Here is a 19,759-nt window from a genome sequence, read left to right as displayed (position 1 = left end):
GCGCGAGGCGCATTCCCTCCATAAACCCAGGGTCTTAAAATAAGTGCGTCATCTGCAAAAGTGTGAATCTGGAAGTAAATCTGTTCCCCCTGGAGCCTGTGATATCCTTCACAGCCTCTGCCCTGCAAATCGGATTTGGGGCATCCTCATCTTTCACAGAGAGGAAAATCCCTCCCGGTGCTGCGGTTCGGGCTGTGCCGGGCAGCCGTGCCCTGCCCGAGCCCGGGGGCTGCCCGGGGCGGTGGGAACGGCTGCCGGGGCAGCTCCGGCCGGCGGCGGGAGCGGGATGCGGAGGGACCTGTGCATCCTTGCGGAGCGCGGCGGAGCCAATCGCTGCTGCCAGGGGTGGAGCTGGAGCGACGGCCCGGACCCGCCCGGCGCCTTCCCCGCGCAGTCGGGCCGGGCTGCGGGAGGAGCCGGTGCGGGGAGCGGAGCCCGGCGCCCGCCGCCTTCCCGGGCAGCATCGCCGGAGCGGAGCAGCGCGGCCGCCCCCGCCGCCTCAGCCCCGCCCGCCGCACCGAGGTACCCACCGGCCGGTCCGCGCCCCGCCGGGTCTGATGGTTAGAGTTGGAGGAAAGTTTGACGGGGAATTGGGGGTGTTGGATGTGGGAGGGGATCTGGTGGGATCGCAGGGATCGGCTGCCGGGGTGGTTTTGGTACGCTGGAGCGGTGTTTGTACCACCGGGGATGGTGCTGGTACCGCCGGGGCGGTTTTGGTACCAGCAGCGCTGCTGCGGAGAGGCAGCCCATGCTCGGGGGTCTGGCCCGGCACCCCCTGTGCCACCCCCAGACCTGCAGCCGGAGGCTGGAGGTGGCCAGCATAAGCTGTGCCAAGTGGCCCAGCCCTGCGCCAGGCGTTAGGATGTTTTCCCGGTGGAGTTTTGACCGAAGGCTGCATCCACCTGTGGGCTGGTGGCCACAGCTGGGCAGGCCTCTCGCTGCGGGCATCCCCTGCACAGGACCATCGGTGGAAACTCAGGGTGCTTGTACTGAGTGGGCTCTGTGCAGGCGTCCCCACAGCCTGGCGTGGGAACCGGAGCTCCTAGGGCTGCGGGATGTGAGCATGGATGTCTGCAGATGCAGGAAAACAAGCCGATTCTCTCTGTTGTTTGGGAAGTTTGGAGAACTTCCCAAGTCAGCACCACTTAGAGAGCGAAGGCACGTTTCCAGGGAGGCAGCTGAGCACAGGGGGCTGGGGCTGCCGTCCCCGGGGGCAGCCCTGACTCCACTCACTGCAGCACCCGCGGGAAAGCAGCCGCCAGCCTGTACGGCTGCTCGTCGCCAGCAAAGGGGGATCGGTCTGTGCATCTCCGTGGGGCTGGCTGACCCCATGTGTTGCACTGGAGTCCGTAGGTCTGAGAGCCTGAGCAAAAGCTGTCCCTTATGCAGCATGAGCGAGGTGACTGCTGTTCTGAGCTGCATGAAAGATCTGACCCTTGAGCCGTCTGAATTGCTGGCGATCTGTATCCATTGATTAGCGATACCAGACCTGGGCAATGCCCCCTCGGTTCCTGATGTTAAATGTGCTCCGGTTGCTGCCCTTCAGGCAGCCACACGCTGCTTTTGCCCTCCTCTGATGTTGGAGTGACCTTAATGTGCAGTACTGGGTGAAGAACAAGGTTTGCAAAGCCTCGAGGAGACGGTTAAAAATCACCAGTTTGCATTTTCTGCATGAGATTGTGCTGTTGGCTCTCGCATGGGCACGTGCAGTCCCTCTGCAAAACACAAACAAGCGGCTCTGGAATGGAAGAGGTGAGCGGGGGGAGTGGGGGATGCTGCTGGAGAGGGGCAGCGTGGGACGGGGGACGCTGGGCGCAGGAGTGGCGGCTTTGGGGCTCTCGTCATGCCACAGGAAAGGGACAGTGACCTGGAGCATCTCCTACCACTTCTCCTTGCGCTGTGCTGCGGGGCCGGGAATGGCAGGGACCTGATAAACAATTTTGTAAGAGGTATTTTGATAAAGGTTGCTAGACAGTGACTCATCTGCTGTAGGAAGGGACAGGAGGGAGGGGCAGCACAGGAGCTGTCTAGAGTAAAAATGGGTCTTTCCCCCTGATTTTATCAGAAACAGCGGGGCAGGAATCCTTTGTTACTCCCAGAGCAGCGTAGACCTGTCGATTATAAAGCTCCTAATCCCAGTGACCCTGTCCCTGCTCTGGCACCTTCTGCATCCCTGTCCCTGGGGAGGATCCTGCCTTCTGGCCGCATCCTGGGGTGGGACAGTTCCAAAATTTGGATTGACACCCCCCCCATCCCCTCTCCCGCACTTGATTTTATCTGATCGTTCTTAGTCATTTCTGAGTCACTCCAAATAATTAATCCTTGTCCCGAAGTAGCAGTTTCCTCCACGTTTCTGTGTGTGTACCCGGCCGAGTTGGGTACGCGCATTTCGGAAGTCACTTCCCTCTACTCCGAGTTGCGCTGCCTTAACTTTCCACCTGCACCCAGTCTTTCCCCCTCAGGCTTTTCCGCCCTGCTCTGCCTTCTCCTGTGCTGAAAAGCCCGGAGGAGATGGAGTGCTGCTGCGTTTCCACCTCCCCAGGTGTGCTACAGAGCACGTACTGCGCCCTGACCCCCCCCCCAGCTATTCACAGCTGACTGACCCTCTTGGGGAGGTGCTGTCTGTGCACGGAGGTGTTTTGCTGATGTTTGCCTGGATCTGGTTTATGTGCTGCTTCCAGTTTGCAAAGGACTTGATGCAGCCAGTTGATCCTTGCTGACTTACCACCTCCCTCCCAGTGACCCCAGTTTTCTCTGGGCGGTTTGTGGCTCGGTGGATGGCCCTGCACCACGAACCCCCCTCTTCATGAGGCTCTGCTGAGATTTCTTCTGAGATCTGCCAGGGAACGCGGATGGCCAGCCTGGTGCAGCTGCGGGTTTATCATCCCTCCCTGCAGGGGTTTTGCTGTTGACAGGAGAAAAAATTCCCAAACCCACCACCAGACAGCCCTCCTCCTCCTCACTGGTTTGATCCATCGGTGATCAAACGTAGACAATAATAGTGGGGATTTTTTCAGAATGATTTCTTTGCAAGAAGCGACTTTTGACCAAAAGTTGGCATCTTTTTCAGACTCGTGAGTCTCTGATCAGACCATTAGTCATTGCAGGGCGTTGTGCAGAGTCGGGGGGCTCCCAGGAGCCCCTCAGAAGTTGCTGCAGGGTCTGAGATGGCCGGGCAAGGCTGGGGCTGGTCCTGGCAGGGGGCGGCCTGGGCTCTGCCAGGTCTGGGTGTCTCGCTTTATCTGGGTTAAGCTCCCACGGAATGAGGTGTGACTTGAGATCCAGAACTGGTTCGAGCGATCAGAACTGGGCCAATTTCTAGGCCAGAACGGGGCCGCTGGTGTTCCCAAGGGTGGATTTGGGTACAGAAAAAGATGAAGGTCAAGGCTCCCACCTCCCCCGTTGCCCAGGTCCCTTCCTCCCCGGAACACCAAGGGAGTCGCTTCCCTGACGGCTGCCGGGCAGGTAGCAGGACATATGGATGCTTCATTATTCCTTGCAAAGTGTGAAAAACAGCCCTTGCTGAAGAGCACCAGAGTTGGGCAGTGCAGATGGGGCTGCCCCCGGGAATGGCAGCCGCTTTGGGAAAAGGGGGAAGACTTTCCTCCTCATGCCACCTTCTCCTCTGCAGGGAGCCCTCACTGTGTGTGCATCCACAGGAGGAGGGTTTAACAGAGCCAGGCTCTGCTGCGTCGGGTTTGCAGCTGTGACCTTCAGGCAGCTGGTGGGTGAGCCTGGAGAGGCACCGGCTTAACGGGACGGTGCAGCTTTGCCCCCTTCCTTTCAGTTCTTCTGTAATTTCTCTGGCGCTTTGTTGGCACCGCACTCAACGTCCCCATCCCTCCAGGGAAGGACGTGCCAAAGGCTCCTTTCCGGACTTGCTGGGGTGGCGGAGAGGCGAGCCCAGGCCGCGGGGCACCCGTGCTGCTGAGGCTCCTGGTGCCCTGCCCAGGACGCAGCGGGGGCCGATGCCCGAGGCGCATCCCGCTCCCTTCTGCAGCTGCCTGAGCAATTCGGTTAAGTGGGTGCTTTTCCATAGGCATACACGTGGGCAAGTCTAGAAAGTCAGGAGGAATTAAATACGTCTTTTTGTGGGTGCCGTGTGTAGGCAAACAAAGGGGTTTCCAGGGTCTCTCGTGCTTCGCTGCCGGCTCAGCCTGGCCCTTGCACGAGAGCATTCGGGTCTCTGCGTTTCTGGTCACCTTGCAGCGGGCACAGGCGGTGATTTCTGCTCTCCCTGCCTTTGCGCCTTGTTCTGCTGACAGCTGCATTTCTCCTCAGCTCGGAGGTGTGAACGCTTCTACCTGCTGCCACCTTCTGCTCCTGCAGAGCAGGAGATGGCGTTTTGCAGGGGGCTGGGGGGGGCCATGCCATTCACTTCTTCATTTATTAATTAGAAAGAAATAAGGTTGCAGAGAGATCAGATTTTGAGGAAGACCTAGAGTTCCAAAATGCTCCCAGAGGATAGATCCCTAATTGCTTTCTAATTGCATTAGAGTTTAATTTGTTGTTGTTTTTACTGTAATGTTCCCATTTTTTCTCGTCAGTTTGCTTTGTTCCATTAACTAGAAATGGCTGGAGATGAATATTCTCCATATTAAAACTTGCCTGGTGTGCAATGCCAGACAGCTTTTGGACCTTTAATGTGCTGTGGGGGCCGCCGGTGGCTCACACCACCATGTCCGGCCGACGCTCAGTGCAGGGAATTCGGGCCTGTGCCACGGCGCTGGTCCCGTGTCGGAGTTTTGCCCGTGTGTGGAAGGGGTCGGCCCTGGGAGTTTTTGCAAGACTTTGCAGTTTGGGTGACACCGAGCCAAGGGTCAGTTGGCCCGTGAGTACGGCAGGGTCGGCGGCCCCGGGCTGTTGCTGCAGGTGCCAGTGTGGGTGGCCACTGGCCGCGCACCGCTGCGGGTCTGGGATGGCTTGCAGGGTGCTGCCCCCGTGCCCAGCAGAGGATGGGGATGCGGCAGGAGGGAGAGGGGCTTGCTCTGAGCCGGACATCGCTTTCGGAGGGAGGCGGTGGGTGCGGGTGGGCCGCGAGGGCTGCCGTGGGCGGCGCTGTGTCCCGCCTGGGGGTGTGCGTTGGATCCAGCCCCGTTGCCCCTCGGCATCTGTGGGATGAGAGGGAGGCGAGTGGCGGTGGCTGTCCTCCTCCCAGGACACCAGGAAAAGCCGAGCCGAGCTCGCCCAGAGCGGCTCGTGAGCAGCAGCACTTCAAAGGGCTTGTTTAATCCATTTCTCCAGAGCACGGAGGGGGAGCAGGTCTGGAAATGCAACCGGGAAGCTTCAAAAAGGGCTTTCAGGAGCTTCATTTGGAAAGCGATAGGGGAGAAGAATATCGCTTCTTTTAACTCCAACGCAGAAATATATTTATTTAGCCTTGTTAAAGGGGAAATGGGGCAGGAGATGTAGTTAAGCTTGGAGCTGCTTCTTGCTGATACATGTTTGTTGGTGAAACAAATCCTCAAGGTGGGAGAGTAAAAATAAACCTTTTCAGTGTATCAGCCTCGAGGCCCGAAGGTGTCACCTGTCTCCCCCGTTGATCCCGTTGTTTATAGGCGACATATGTATTACCTGCCTGTGCATCGCACAGGGTACCCCAGCGAGGCCCTGGCTGCCCCGGAGATGGCTGGGATGGAGCTGCGCCCGTGGCTCTCAAAGAGCAGCATCAACGCCAGGGGATGCAGGGAACCGCACTGTGAACTTAAAACCGCTCCTAAATTCCCTCCGGCCGTTGAAAAACGGTGGGTGGACTTGGTGGCAAAGTGAGACATTGGTATTTAGAGCTGTCTTGAAGGATACAGCCACAGCCATGACACCCAGCAGCCGGCTGTGAGGATGAGGCACGCACTGGTTTAGAAATTACATAAAGCAAATGGGAACAGCTCTGGGCGCCGGGTCTGCAGCACCCGGAGTGGCTTGTCAGAGACCCCAGGAGCAGGCCGGAATCGAACACCCGCTGCTTTTGAAGCCGTAAATTAATCAGTTAAACCCCGTGTTGTACGGGATGCTGTGCCAGCTCCTCTATTATTTGAAACACAATGAGCGCGTGTGAGCTGATGGTGTTACATTAGTAAGAGGGGCAGAAACCCGAGCAGCCGCTGGGGGCCGCGGTGCTGGGGGTGCACGGGGCGGGTGCAGTGCGGCCGCCCCAGCCCGGGCTTTGCTCTGCATCCCGGTGCGGAGGCGCTGCCCGTCGATCCCGAGCCTTGGGACCTGCCGGGGTCCAGGGTTGTGACCACACGCTCTGGGTGAGCAAGCGGGAGACTGGAATGATTAGTGGGATTTTTCCTTCCCACCATGCAAAAAAAATAAGTTGAAATGTTCGTGTGTGCGCCCTCGTGCCCCCGCACGTTGGATGGTCCCGTGGTTGGAGACGGGCTGAACCCCGGGGCATTTCGCCTGCATCGTCCGAGACCCCGCGTTGGGGGACGCTGCTGTCACCCACCCGCACGCTTACCTGCTCCTCGGGCTGTGCACAGCCTTGGCTTGAGTGACGGCACGTGGCAGCGAGCGCCAGAGTTTAGCTTGACTTAAAACGAGAACTAATTAATCAGCTTTGTGTTTTCCACCCTACGATGTCACTGGTGAAAGCGTCAAGATGATAACTGTGGATCCAACTGCTCATTTGAAAATATTGAGTGATTATGCAAGTTTATGACAATATTATTTCCTGCCACTAGAGATGCTTCACGATACTACTAATTGTAGCAATAATTAATCCGTCTAATTTCCAAGCACACGGCTGTAGTTCACAGGAGTCTGGGGGGGACGGGAGCCACGCAGACTGTGGGGACCTGTTATTTTCTCTCTTTAGTTGTCAGCCGTTTTTTACTGCAGTTTCAGCCTGCCGTGCTGACGTGCAGAGGCTGCCGTCCCCCCACCTGCTCCCGGGGACACCCCGGCGTGGGGACGGGGCGTTGCGTGGGCAGAGGGGGGCGCGGGGATGATTTCTTTTGCCCCGCTCCGACGCCGGGCACAAATGACATTGCAAAGCGGGGTGGAACCGAGTTCTTGCTGCTGTTTGTTGTTATCTTGGCTAATTTGTGTTTATGAAACTCTTCAGGAGTTTCACAGTCTCTTCCTGCAGCGCAGGCTGTTTGTACTTCAGGCTTTTTCCAATTTACCAGGCTCTGTTACGGTCTGAGCCAGCTCTGGCGCCGCTTGTGCCGAGGGGTCGCGGGGCCGTTTCATACCGTCTCTGCCAGTTGGTGCACGTCGTGGTGAACCCCGTTACATTCAGTCTTAGGGAATAAGTCATGTTTTAACCAGTGTTTCATCCTCATCTGGCTCTGATCGTACAGGTGATGGTTTGCTTCAGGGATTTGGTGTTCCATGATGGATGCTTTCCTGTTCCTCAGAAATCCTCCACCGCCAGGTCTTGACCTCTTTGCCGCCGGTGGGTGCAATAGCTGAGGCGTCTCTTCAGTCTGTTTTTTGGGAGAAGTCTGCACCTTTTCAGAAGTTTTGGACCTGTATGCACACGATGCGAAGGTCTTTTTCTGCCCCTACCAAAGCACAGGGATATTTTTTTGGTTTGGCAGATCGTACAAAAGGCATTTCTCAGCCTTATTTCCTCTCTAGGCAGAGAGAAAGGCTGATGGCCGTGAATGAAGGATAGCTTACAAACCCCGCTTTGGAAACTGATGTTGTGTGAAACACATTAACTTGTTTTAATGCCTTTCTATTGCTTCTCGGTACCACAGGGGACACCTAATAAACACTGTCGGAACAGGAGCCCCCAGACTATGCGGAGACAGGGAGACCTTTCCAAACCCTGGAGTCAGAGCCGGTCTCCAGGAGGAGCAGCCGGTGCCCAGCCTGGAGCGTGCCCGACTCCGGCCCATTAAATTTCTCACTGACGAAAATAGAATAGTTTGTGTTTTTGGAGACCCTTTAACACATGGAGCTGGAGCCCTACAATGGGCGTTGATGAACCTCTTCTCATCGCTCACCTGTTGGTAAGGGACAGAATAGTGTTGTGGGTTTTTTTCTGGAGGGGAAAATGAAGCGCGAATTATCCGAGTGGCTTGCTGAAATGCTCCCAAATCCAAGGCAAGTCTGATGTGAAACTTAAAAGTCCGGCATGTTTCTGCTCCGTGTGGATGAGCATGGGAGATGCTCCTGCTTCTTCGAAGAACAAACAAAAGAAGGGTTGTGTTTTTAAATCAAGGGTGGGCAAAGAAAAATAAAAGGCTGTAGGAGGGGTGTAAACGTTTCATGTTTTACTTAAGATAAAGCTCCTTGTTGTTTGCTGTTGCACACAAAGCTAATTGACAGATTACACGATAATATGAAGAAGTTTAATGAAATCTGCTGATACCCTTTAGAATATGTGGAATTTGGATGTGCAGTTAAATTAGGCGAGGGGTTTAGCTGCTCCATGCTGGCTAGGGGACTTAGATACAGAGGATTTGCATTCCTGGCGTCTTGTTTCTAAGTCGTTTCATTGATTACAAAAAGCTGTGCTGTAGCAGGGGAGCTGTAGCTGAGGGGAGCAGAGGCCATCAATCGTTACAAGTGGGGGGGGTCCTGGCGGGGCTGCTCGGCTGCGTCGGGGAGACCTGGGCTCCTGTAAATCCTTGCTGGCTGGCCCTCGGTGAGGCGGCTCCGGCTGGCAAATATCGGATGCGTCGCAGATGGAGGAAGGACCGTCCCAGGGAGGGGAGAGGAGCTCAACCTGCCCGCAGGAGCCGGGATGAGGGCGAGGATAACCAGGGGCATCTCTGCTTCTGCTGTCGCTAACTTCATTAACCTTTGCCGGGCAGGGAGCTTTTAGTGCTGCCGGCAAGCGAGCAGTGACATTAAACTGATTTGGGGTTAGTGCTGTTGAGGCTGAAGCTGGTTTTGGGAAGAGGTGCTGTTGCGTAGGCGTCTGGGCCAGAGTGTGGGCTTTTGTCGCGGAATTTAGTATTAAAATAATCCCCCATCAGTGATGGAGAGATTTGTTCTCTGAAGGCTTCTTCTAAGCTTGTTGCCACCTTACATGGCTTTGCCTCTTGGGTTTCTGAGCTGAAGCTGATGGGGAATGACAAGCCCCGATTATGCAAAGTACCAGAGGCTACGAGCGGCAGGCACGGGATTCAGCCTGTCTCGCTTCCCGCTGTTTTGTACGTTATTAGGGAGCCACAGGAAAAAGTAGGTCCTGCTTATCCAAAAATAAATGTGGCGCCCTGATTGTAATTGCACAGAAAGGCTGCGCGGGGGCCGCTCGCCGGCTTCTCCCCCCACCTCGGCTCCTGCTGCGGGGCTGGGGCCGGGCGGCAGCACCCCCGACTTTCGGGGTGCCGACAGCCTGGCAGCGCGGACCTCCGGGGAGGCTCGGAGACTATTTCTGCATCTTTTTGTGAGAGACCACCGTTTCCATAGCAACCACGAGCATCACATGGTAACCCTGGCTGCGCAGCATGGGAGCCCGCAAGGCGCCTCGCTGCGCCCCGCGCTGCCGGCCCCGCGACGCCCCGGCGCCTGGCGGGGTCCCGGGGCAGTGCCGTGCTCGTGGCCGGGGGCACCGTGAGAGCTGCCAAAAATGCATCCCTGGGTGGCGGGATGCGCGGAGGGGGGAGCGGCGGGAGGATTCCAAAGGGGAGGCAAGCAGGAGGGAATGCAGCGGGCGCCGGGGCTTCGTGCCAGGTGCTGTCGGACCAGGCGTTCTCTCCAGGATGGGGCTCGGCCAGGGCTTAGTTGGGGGGAATCTGCTTCTGCAGGGAGGTGCCAGCGGCAGAGGTGCCCCAGGGTACCCCGTCTCTTGCCCGTACCAGCTCTCTGCATCCCAGTACGAGCCAGTCCCTCCCCTCTGCCATCTGACTACGCCAACCCCTCCATCTCAGAGTGCAGCCTCTGCGAAGCCTGTGCGGATCTGTTTTAACCCCTTTTTGCAGGAGGTTTCGGGGCCGTTCCTGTGGCTAAGGGGCCGAGCCGTGCCACCTCGCTGCACCGGGGTGAGTGCCAGGGCCCCGTCCTTGACGTGTGCAGGATGCAGAATTGATGCCACGAGGCACCAGACGTGATTGCTCTTCATTCAGTTCCTACAAACTTTATCAAAGCAGTCACAATATATCAATCTCCTTTTTAAAATATATTTTTATTCAAGTCAACACATGTTTGCAATTAAATCCTGCCACATGATGCAGTGTGAATAATTAGAACAATTCATGTGTATAACCGGATGCACGCTTTTGTAGGGCAGGGATGGTGCCGCTCTCATAATTGCGGTGTAGCTCCCTTTAAACTTGGCAGCATCCTTCCTCCATCACCCCCGGAGGCAGTTCGTGGCCTGGAGGGCTTGCTCTCTGCTGCACGAACAGCTCTTTCCTTTGCTCTCTAAATCTACGCGCCTGTAATTTCCTCGGCTCGCCCTTTGTTCTCGCCTCAGACAGGCAGTAGGTCAAAAAGGCACCCACTGGATTTTACTGCCTCACGTACTCTCGCATCTCCGCCGTTCGCTCCTGCGCGGTGCTGTGGGGGGACGCGGCGCTCCCCGCGCACCCCGAGCCTTTGCCCTGCTGCTCTTCTGCCTGCGAGGCGTCGCCTGCCCTCGAGGCTTCCCTCTGGCCACAGGACACTGCTTTTCCTGACAGTTTTTTCAGGGTTTTTTTGTTGGTTTTTTTTTTTTTCAGGGTTTTTTTGTTGTGTTTTTTTTTTTTCTTGCTTGGTTCTGCTATTTATAAATGGTACCTCGGTGACGCCTGCGATGCGGCGAGGAGGTGGGAACATCTGGCAGCTCCCCCTGCTCACCAGTCTCAGGGGAATCCAGGGAGACATCCCTGGCGAGATCCTGCTCCCGCGGCTGCATCCCACATGGAGGAGCGTGCCAACGGCCCCCCTGTCCCCTCGGGGTCCTGGGGGGTGTTCCTCGCCCCGTGCGTGGAGCGGGCAGCGCTCTGCCAGCGCAGGCAGCGAGCACCAACGCAGGAGCTGCGAGGCTCCTCTCAAAAACATCATCTCCGTCCGTTGAGAGGACCCCGCTGCTCTCCGAGCATCCCCTCCTTAGTCCTGGCAAACCTCAGGAAGTCGGTCCCCGCAGAGGAGCAGCTGGGCTGCGGAGGCTGGGGGAGGTTGTGCGGAGTCGGGCGTTTGGGGTGCTGGGGTTGGGGCTCTTCTGCGCCGAGGCTCTGGCTCCTCCGTGCTGCTCTCGGCAGCCTCTCCTCTGTGTTTTGACACATGGGGCAGACACGTGCGGGATCTCTCCGGCTCCCCAGCTCATGCCACACACAATCTTGTTCTGATTTTCAAGGCTCCAATAAAGCGTGTCAAAATGCATCAAAGGCTGAATGCAGAAGTGAAGCAAATTGACTCTGGAGAGGATTTCAGGAATGGAGGGAGTAGGGAGATGGCAGATAAACCCCAAACCAAACAAAAATTGCAGGGAAGGTGGAGCGTGGCAGAGACGGCAGATGTGCAGCACAGCTGGAGGGACACAGAGCATCCTTGGTCTGGCAGGACAGGAAAAACTGAAAATGGCATACGCGTCCTCCGAAGGTGGTGGGTAGGGACACCCCACCGTCCCCTCCGGGACGCCGGATTGTTGGGGCTCCGTCACATCCCTCACTGGGGAGGGCCCTGTCCCGCCTCTGCAGAGGAGGAGCAGGAAAACCCTGGAGCGCTCCTGTCTCCGGGCGATAAAAGCAGGAGGAGAATTGCACTTGTGGAACGGGCTCAACCATCCATCATGCTGCTAGTGCTGGGAAAAAAGGCACTTCAAAAGGCGGTATTTTGCATTTCTTCAGATGCCTTGTTGTAAGTGCAGTGACAGAGTTGCTGAAAGCACATTAATTATTAGTAAAGACTTTTTTTCTTTTTATCGCAAGACAAATTAAACAACAGAAGAAAACAGGAAGCGTTACATGAGATGTTAATCCATGGGAGAGTGACAGCAGCAAAAGCCACAAATAATTCATAACACGAAACTCAGGACATTTAATTTCTGGCTTGTTGTTTGCATTTGGCGTTCACGCACATGCTCAGTTGCCACTTCTCTGCTGCTCCAATACGGAGGTTTCGGAAGCTGTTAATTCTGGGAAGGTGATTAAGGCCCTTAAGAGTAAATTGGGTAAGGGACCACAATTTTTCTTCTTTCCTCTTGACTGGAAGAACCCGAGTTGCTGAATTCAGTGCTGCTTTATTGTATCGCGCTCCATGTCCTTGGTTGTACACTAGACAAAATGAACCCGTGCAGAAGCTCCCGGTGCATCTCCGCGGGCAGGTGATGGAGCGAGCACCTCGGTGGCAGGGCTGGCGAGCCCCACGGTCTCAGATACCCGTCAGTTAAAGGATGGTGCAAAGGCCGTTTTCTTGTGCCAGTGCTGGTCTCGGTGTGGCGGCTCTGGGTCCGGGCGCACTGGGATGCGTTGGCCCCGCTGTGGCTGCAGGCAGGGCAGTGGGTCCGGGTAGTGGGGGGATGCTCCCCTAAACCTGGTAGCAGTGCTTGGGGGTGGGCTGGGGGGGAAATTTGGCACCGAGGAGCAGCAATTTTTCTAAAAAAAAAAAAAAAGTTCAATCAGAAAGGCAGAGACGTACCTGGAAGCAAGCAGAGGGAGGCATGGCCAGTGGGGATGGGGGAAGCGGTTCCCTGCGGCGGCGCTTTCATCGGGGCAGTGCCTGGAGCGGGGCGCGCGGGCTCGCCTCCCTCTCCTGCGGCCTTTGGACGTGTCGCACAGGTCACGGCCACCCCCTGCGCCGCGTCCTCGGGGCCTGCGGGGCCTCGGCGGGGCGAGGAAGACCTCGGGCGTGTGGGTCTGCGGCCGCCCGGTCGGCGGCGTCTGGGCTGTCTGCCTGCAACGCCGGTCCCTGTACCCGAGGCGTGTTGAACAGCTTAGACAACAGTTACCCAGGGGCTTGGCTCTGATCTCAGGTTTAGATCCTTCATTTGCTGCCTCCGTGTAACGCGTCCCGTGGCTCGAGGTGCGGCGGGCTCTGCCAGCGCTCGGGAGGGCTGCGATCCCTCTGCTCCCGACCGCGGGCTGCTTGGGCCAAGGATGTGCTGCATTTTCAGACTCCCGACCACGACGTGACGTGAAGTCGTCTGCAGCCGCTCAGGTTTTTCATGGGTTTCTGCTTATTGTTGTCGAAATACAGAAATAATTGACAGTGAAAAATACTAAGGGTAATCTGTGAAGTGATATAAAAGGCAACACTTGGAATGAGAAAAACCTGTGCCGCCTTCACGTTTGTCATGTACTCTGGAACTTTTGCTACCTGTCGTGAATTTCCTGTTATTAGAAGAACTTCTTTGCCCGTTCACTGAGCTCACTGATCCAAAAAAGGGGGTGATGAACCTGATAACAGGAGGTATACGACAATAAAAACAGAAGCAGGTTGCTGAGGAAAGATGGCCAGAGAGGAGATTGCAACGGTATTTATCAGGAGTGTGACGGGAAGCACCTGCTGGCAGCGACTGCAGACGCTGCGTCTGCTCCTGCCCTGGGAGCGAGGACCCCGAGGGGTGTCCCACAACTCGCACCCATCCGCTGGGGCTGGGGACCCGGCTCGCCTCCTGTGGCCGTTTTACTGTCCTGGCCGGGTCGGGATGGCAGAAGCATTTACTCCTTCGTGACAGGTAGACGTTCAGCACGTGTCCCTGCCTGGTGGGATTCAGCTGGTGCAAAAGCATATCCTTAAAAAGGAATCTGGCTTAGAATATGTCTCTGAGGTCAGTGTGTGGATCGCTGTCCCCTAAAATTTGATGCAACTAACTTAGCATCTTTCCAGCAGTTGGCAAAAGCTGGAGTCAGCCCCATCAAATTGATTTTCATTAAGCCGTTATAGTCACTGGAACTGCTGAGAAGAATCGTAGCCATATGGCAGAAGGTATTTAAAGTGAGGTCTCTTACGACACAGTTTGCCATTGCTGGAGACGCGGAGCTGACGTCTGCAGAGGTTTCTGAGCTGAGGCGGGGAGGGGGGACATCGGCACGCGAGCGCCAGCACCAGAGGGGACGATAAACCCCAGTGGAAGGAGGTGGGGTGGTGAGTGTTCGTGGTGGAGGGACCGCTCTTCATGTCCCCACCTGAGGAGGAGGAGGAGACCAAGAGTTTCAGACATTGAGACCTTGGTGTGCAGACCCAGGGCTTCTGCTTGGCGGAAGGGTTTGAGCCGGGCTGGCGAGGCTGCCGGTCGCATGGTAATTCTCCAGCTCTCGGCAAGAAAAGCCTCCGAGAACGCGCAGGGAACGTGTCCCTCCTCGCTCAGCGTCTGCAGTTCTCCTGGAGCGGCTCGGGGGCACGCGGGGCTTTGCAGCCGTGCCACGCTGGAGGATGGTGGTGCCGGAGAAAAGCCCCCCCTTCACGCTGCTTTTCGACAAGGATGGGCTGTGGTGAGGAGCAGCCAGACTAGTCTGTTCTAGGAGCTGTTTGGCACTTGTAGGCAGGGGGAGTCAGAGTGGAATTAAGTGGTTAGAAATATATAAATATTAATTGCTTATGAACTCCCTTTATGACACTTGCAGGCGAAAGAAGTTAATAAATCATGGCTAGGACTGACCCACAAAACGCTAATGCAGAGTGTGTCTGAGTCGAGACAAAATGGGGCGGGGGGGGGTGGGGTGAAGAGCTTTCTGGAGCAGGAGAAGGGCCTGTTTTGGGTCAGGTGCCCACACAACGCAGATATTTTGTTTTTCCCAAGGCTTCATGGCTGGAGTCTGCCTTTTGCTGCAGCCGTGATGCACAGATGCCATCAGCAGGACACCTGCGGCGCCCACGCTGCGGTTACAGCATCTCGGTACCAGCCCCCGTGTAGGAAGCAGACGGGTCCCTTGCTCGGTCCGTGCGTTGTGACAGGGTCTCCGCACAGATCCCCAGGGAGACGCCAGCCCCGGAGCTTCCCTCTGGTCTGCCCGCAGGGCCAGCGCGGGGGCAGCCTGGGGACGGTGGCAGTGGGAGAGCCTGGAGCCTGCTCTGAAACACGCGGTGCGGAGATGCGTGTTCGCGCATTCGTTTCGCTGCGTATCACCTCGGCGTCCTTTTGGTGCAATGCTCCAGCATGTTATCCTAGAAAGGAAAACAGGAGAGTACAGGAAAAAGTACATTGCAAGAAAAGCAAAGGAACGAGCTGAGAGCCACCAAACAGGAGCTTTGTGCAGAGCCAGCAGGTTGCAGCAGCCCAGCTTAAAGCGTCAGCCCTGGGAAGGGGCTCTGGGAAGCAAAGGGCTGCTCGGGGGGTTTCCAGCAGTGGAGACAGGTAGGGGCTACTGAGAAGGGGGAGAGACTCCTGCTCCTCTGCCGCATTCACGTGGGGCAGGTAAACGTCTCTTTCCTCAAGCCGGTAGCTGGTACTTTAAGCTTGCTCTCAGCCTGGCTGGGTTCTCGTGCAGCTTTGCGAGGGTGATTTGTACAAATGGGTGCTGGTAGTGGATTGCTCGTGTGGAAATCTTCCTTGCGAAGGTGAATCTATTATTTTTGTCAAACCCCTTGTAATAAATTTTGCCCAGAGCAGTTATTGTTACCAGAGCTTTCTAATTAGTTTAAGTAGCCGAGCTTACATATGCTTGAATCCTCTCTACAGTTTAGCCTAATATATTCATGCAAAAGCGTGAAGGAGGCTTTGCTTCCATTTATTCTGCCGGTGCCCCTAATCCCCGTCCCTCGCTCCTCTGCCTTGCTGTCCTTTTCAGCGCAATTAAAAAGCAATACCTGGAAAAAACAAGCAGCAAAGCCCTCTGCCCGGCTCCGAAGGTGTGCTCTCGATGCCTTGCTGGAGGGTCTGCCGTTCCAGAGAGTCTTCACTGGGTAACTCACATAGTTACACGTGGATCATGCCGCACTTCGCACTGTCAGCGTAGTGACGGTGTTCCCTGTTGCGGTGCGTTACATCCTTGTGTGGTGACCCTGGCGTGTAGAACCTGCCTGGCAGTACTGAGGCTAACGAATCCCGCACCTGTATCAGAAGTTACTGCTTAGAGAAGAGGCATTAAATCCTGTTCCTGCATAAGCCGTGCAGCCCCAGCTGCCGTGGCGGGGGCACAGACAGCCCCGTTCGCGTGCACGTGTGTGAGCGGCCGAACGGACCTGTTACTCTGCGTTACCGGAGCACGAGGGCTAAGCTAATACTGAGCAGCTTTGGATTTACTCTGATTTCCGCAACGAGCGTTTGCAGCGGCAGCGTTGCAGCCTGCACGCAAACGAGCGCAGCGTTACCTGCCGCTGGCTTGGTGGCTGGGTTGAGCGTTGATGAGGTTCTTGGGTTCGCCTTGTGTCAGTGTGCTGTGTTTAAGTGAGATTTCTTCCCTCCCCTTTGCTTCGCCTTTGTTGGAATTTTGCAACGCTGCTTGTACTCCTGAAAGGGTCTTTTGGTGTCTTTGAGAGTTCCTCAGTGCAGCGTTTCTCCGGGCAGAGTGAATGGAGATTAAACCAAGGCAGATAGCGAGAGGAAGGAAACAAGCGCCTTTGCAGAGCGCAAGGGCAGCAGCAGAGGAGCTCTGAGGGTTGTGTCTTTGGTAGGTGAAGAACAAACACCGGAATAAACCTTTTCCTGGAGCTGGGGGCAGGTCGGTCTCTCCAGGTGACCCTCTGGTGTCAACTCAGCTGCTTGTTGTTAGAAAATGTGCAGTGATCTTGATACTTGCGCGGCTGCAATGCGTTTGGGGGTTCGGTGCGAGCCCCTCCAGCCCACTGTGGGCTGGCGGCAGCCGCGCACAGAAAGCCCCGAGCCCCGGGCAACGGGCAGTGTCGGCCCAGGACGGGGTCTGGGGGTCTGCGACCTCCCCGTCCCCGCGGCGAGCGCTCGCTGCGCAGCCCGGCAGCAACGCGTCTTCTGCCGCCTGCTGTTTTTTTCTGCTGATGAGGTCTCATAACTTGCTTGGTTCCATGTTGTTTTTCTTCTTAATCAGTGGAATAAACTCTATAAAAACTGTATTATCAGTCTTCATTATGCCCGGGTTTGTTAGGATTGTGAATTAATAGACTTCATCTCGGCATTAGTCAGAAGGCGTCGGCCGCCATTTCCCTCTTGAATTGCACGGGGGGGTTGTTTTTAAATACCCTGTCTGTGAAGCTGCTTCTGGTGTTTTCTGTCTCTGCCTGGGCTCAGTCTTTCCTAAGCCCCTTCCCTTCCTGACGCGCACCTCGGTTATCAGTTCGGAGCTGGATACCTGCAATCGCTCGCGAAACAGGGAAGGTGCAAACACCGAATGAAGCGTTCTGTGAACTCAGCGAGCTGCTTTTGAGAGTGCAAGTGTCCTCCTTGGAAGCCGTGGGGAACGCACAAATATTTAAACAGCTGCTTGAGAGCAGCTCAGCCCAGTAAATCACCCAAGCAATTTCCTTCCATGTCCAAATTGAGAAATATAGCAGGGCACCCTTCCAGCTTAAAAGCACCTTCCTCCAGGTTGTAATGATATTTGCATTTTATAGAAAACTCTTTATCAGCTCTTTCCTATTCTATAACAAATGGTTAAGCGTGTTTTGAGCCATAAGTGATATATGCTGTAGCTGGTTACGTACGTGGCATTTCTCGATATGAGGGGTAATGGAGAAGAGCGGCCGTTTACAGCTGGCGCTCACGCATGGCGTATAATTGTGGCGCAGCGGAGGATGCTGTGACCGAGGGTGTTCAGGGTGGTCCCCAGGCGCTGGCGTGTGTCCGGCGGGGACAGGGACGAGGAGAAACGCCGCCGCCGTGCCGGGACCGACTGCTTGGCACCGACTGGTCGTGCCTAAACCCGGGACTCCGAGTTGTAGATGGTGGGGATGTGGTGGGAACCGTCTGGTTTTACACTTGTCTAAAGTCGGTTTTGTTGCCTTGAGGTGACAAGAACCGCTCGTCTCAAGTGTTGCTTTGCCCATGTCTCTAGGGACCCTCACCAAGCCCCTCCTGTTCTGCCTGCCTTTTGTCACTGACTCTGCTTGTTTGTTGTCTCTTCTCTCTGCCGTGAACAGATGAAATCCTCCGACATCGACCAGGAATTATTCACGGAAAGTTACTGCAAAGTGTGCAGCGCCCAGCTCATATCGGAGTCCCAGCGCGTGGCCCATTACGAGGTAGGATGATGCTCTTCGGCAACTGTCGCTGCCCCCGCCAGCCGCGGGTCCTGCGGGGTGGCATCAGCTTCCGCAGCCCCAGCCAGGAGCTACCCCAGCGTTTACAGTTCCTCTCTGACCACTCCAGATTCAAAAGACTGTTCTTACTGGTGGCTTTTACTCGGTAAATGATGTGGCTGCAGCGTTGTCTGTGGCATGTCTGTTTTGTTTTGTTTTTTTCTTCTGTCTAAATTTGCAAAGTCAGGCTGCAATTTGAACACGCCTGAAAGCTGATTTTCACAGAAAAGCATAGTTAGCGAGGAGGTCAATTAGGAGTTCAGCAAAACGAACTCAAGTTTTTGCATTAAATCGCTGCACTGTGCTTTGCTGAGTAGGAATCACTGATTGTGCAGGGAGTAGATTAGTATTTGTGAATGTATTTAAGCACTTAAGAGGTAAGCAAGCAATAAATAATTAGAAAGGATATATCGTTAGAGACATGTTAGAGCAGCAATTAACAGCACTGCATATCTTCAAAACAAAATTAAATAAATTACTGTTAAACAAGGGAGGAAACTGCTGAGGGATATGCTGCTGTGGAATCCTCCAGGGAGGGGACCCGACTGCCCGCCGGTGTCTTGGCACCGGCTCCCTGGGACACGGGACACGAGCGCCACGTGGTTCTGCATAGAGCCGCGTCGCGGTGAGGGGCTGCCTCGGCGTTAGCCCCACAGGAGAAAAGAAACCGTCCCTTGTGTTCTGATGAAGAGGAGGGTGCGGGATCGCCCTGCGTGACGCCTCTCGGTCGCCCTTTGCATGGTGTTCGTTGGGCGGGAGCAGGGGACCGTCCTGCCCCGCGTGGGCAGTGACGTGCGGAGCGAGGACGCGTGACACGGTCTGGGCTTTCCTGGCGACTCCAGAGGAGCGACACTTGTGGGGAGCCTGGGGACGAGGGACCTCGGTGCTCACGGGGGCTGTGTTTTGCCCCCGCTTTTGAATACGTTAAGACTTTCAGTGCCTGCGGTATTTCAACAAAATCAGAATCTGTGCTGAGAGACCTGGAAGATGAAGTTTCCCCAAACTTTTGCTCTGGTTTGAGTGTTTATTAATGGATATGGAGGGGAGACATTTGCCTTGGTGTGGCCAGGGGAGATATACAAGAAGCTTAATCAATGTACAGTATCGGAGGATGCTGTGCTGCATTAATAACCAGTGCAAAGGGTAGCGCACATCTACTTGTAAGGCACTTTCCATGTCTGTTTTGGAGAATTTCTTAAGGCATCTCCTGTCAAGGCTCCTCTGGCTGCCCTCGGTGTGCAGCAGGGATCCCTGGCAGCGCTGGGAAGTCCAAGGCTGCAGTTTTAGGGACGCCTTCCAGATCTTGATAATGGGAGAGGCAGATGCCAAATCTTGTCTACAGGAGGCAGAACCATTGCCACAGAAACAGGAGCAGCGGCTGCTGAGCAATGGGGTGCTCAGCCAATCTCTGTTCCTCCGCGCCTGTACTTGTAGGTATGAGCTGAATCATTAATTCATAGCAGATGTTTTTGAAATGTGGAAAACAACACGGTTTTCTGTTGTATATTTCTAGTGCGAGGTGTTGTGCTCATTTGTCATCCCCCGTGAAATCCCAGCAGACGCTGGAAACGTTCGGCACAATAATGCCATTGCCTCACCGTGCCTGCTGGCTGGCGAAGGGCAGAGCAGAGGGATGGAGAGAGCGAGGCGAGTCGCGGGACTGGCCCAGACCCAGCCGGGGGCTCCTCTGGTGGCCTCAGAGGCTGAAGGCGACTCTGCCCCATGG

General features: G+C 55.7%; 1 protein-coding gene across 6 annotated transcripts in view; it reads left to right on the top strand.

Moving 5' to 3' along the window:
• Window positions 1-271: 271 nt before the first annotated feature.
• Window positions 272-19,759, top strand: part of ZMAT4 (zinc finger matrin-type 4) — a 63,843-nt gene continuing 44,355 nt past the window's right edge. For 2 of the 6 annotated variants that reach the window (XM_063358555.1, XM_063358552.1), the window contains exons 1-2: window positions 272-560; window positions 17,875-17,976. In XM_063358555.1, coding sequence (XP_063214625.1) covers window positions 287-560; window positions 17,875-17,976 — 376 coding nt within the window. In that variant the 5' untranslated portion in view covers window positions 272-286. The remainder of the gene's footprint in view (window positions 561-17,874; window positions 17,977-19,759) is intronic. The other 4 variants (XM_063358559.1, XM_063358557.1, XM_063358558.1 and 1 more) reach the window with 2 other exon arrangements.

Source organism: Chroicocephalus ridibundus, chromosome 23 (genome assembly GCF_963924245.1).
Source record: "Chroicocephalus ridibundus chromosome 23, bChrRid1.1, whole genome shotgun sequence".
In the NCBI taxonomy this organism is placed as follows: Eukaryota; Metazoa; Chordata; class Aves; order Charadriiformes; family Laridae; genus Chroicocephalus; species Chroicocephalus ridibundus.
The sequence above is the reverse complement of the archived record's forward strand: the minus strand, read 5'-3'. Positions and strand labels throughout refer to the sequence as shown.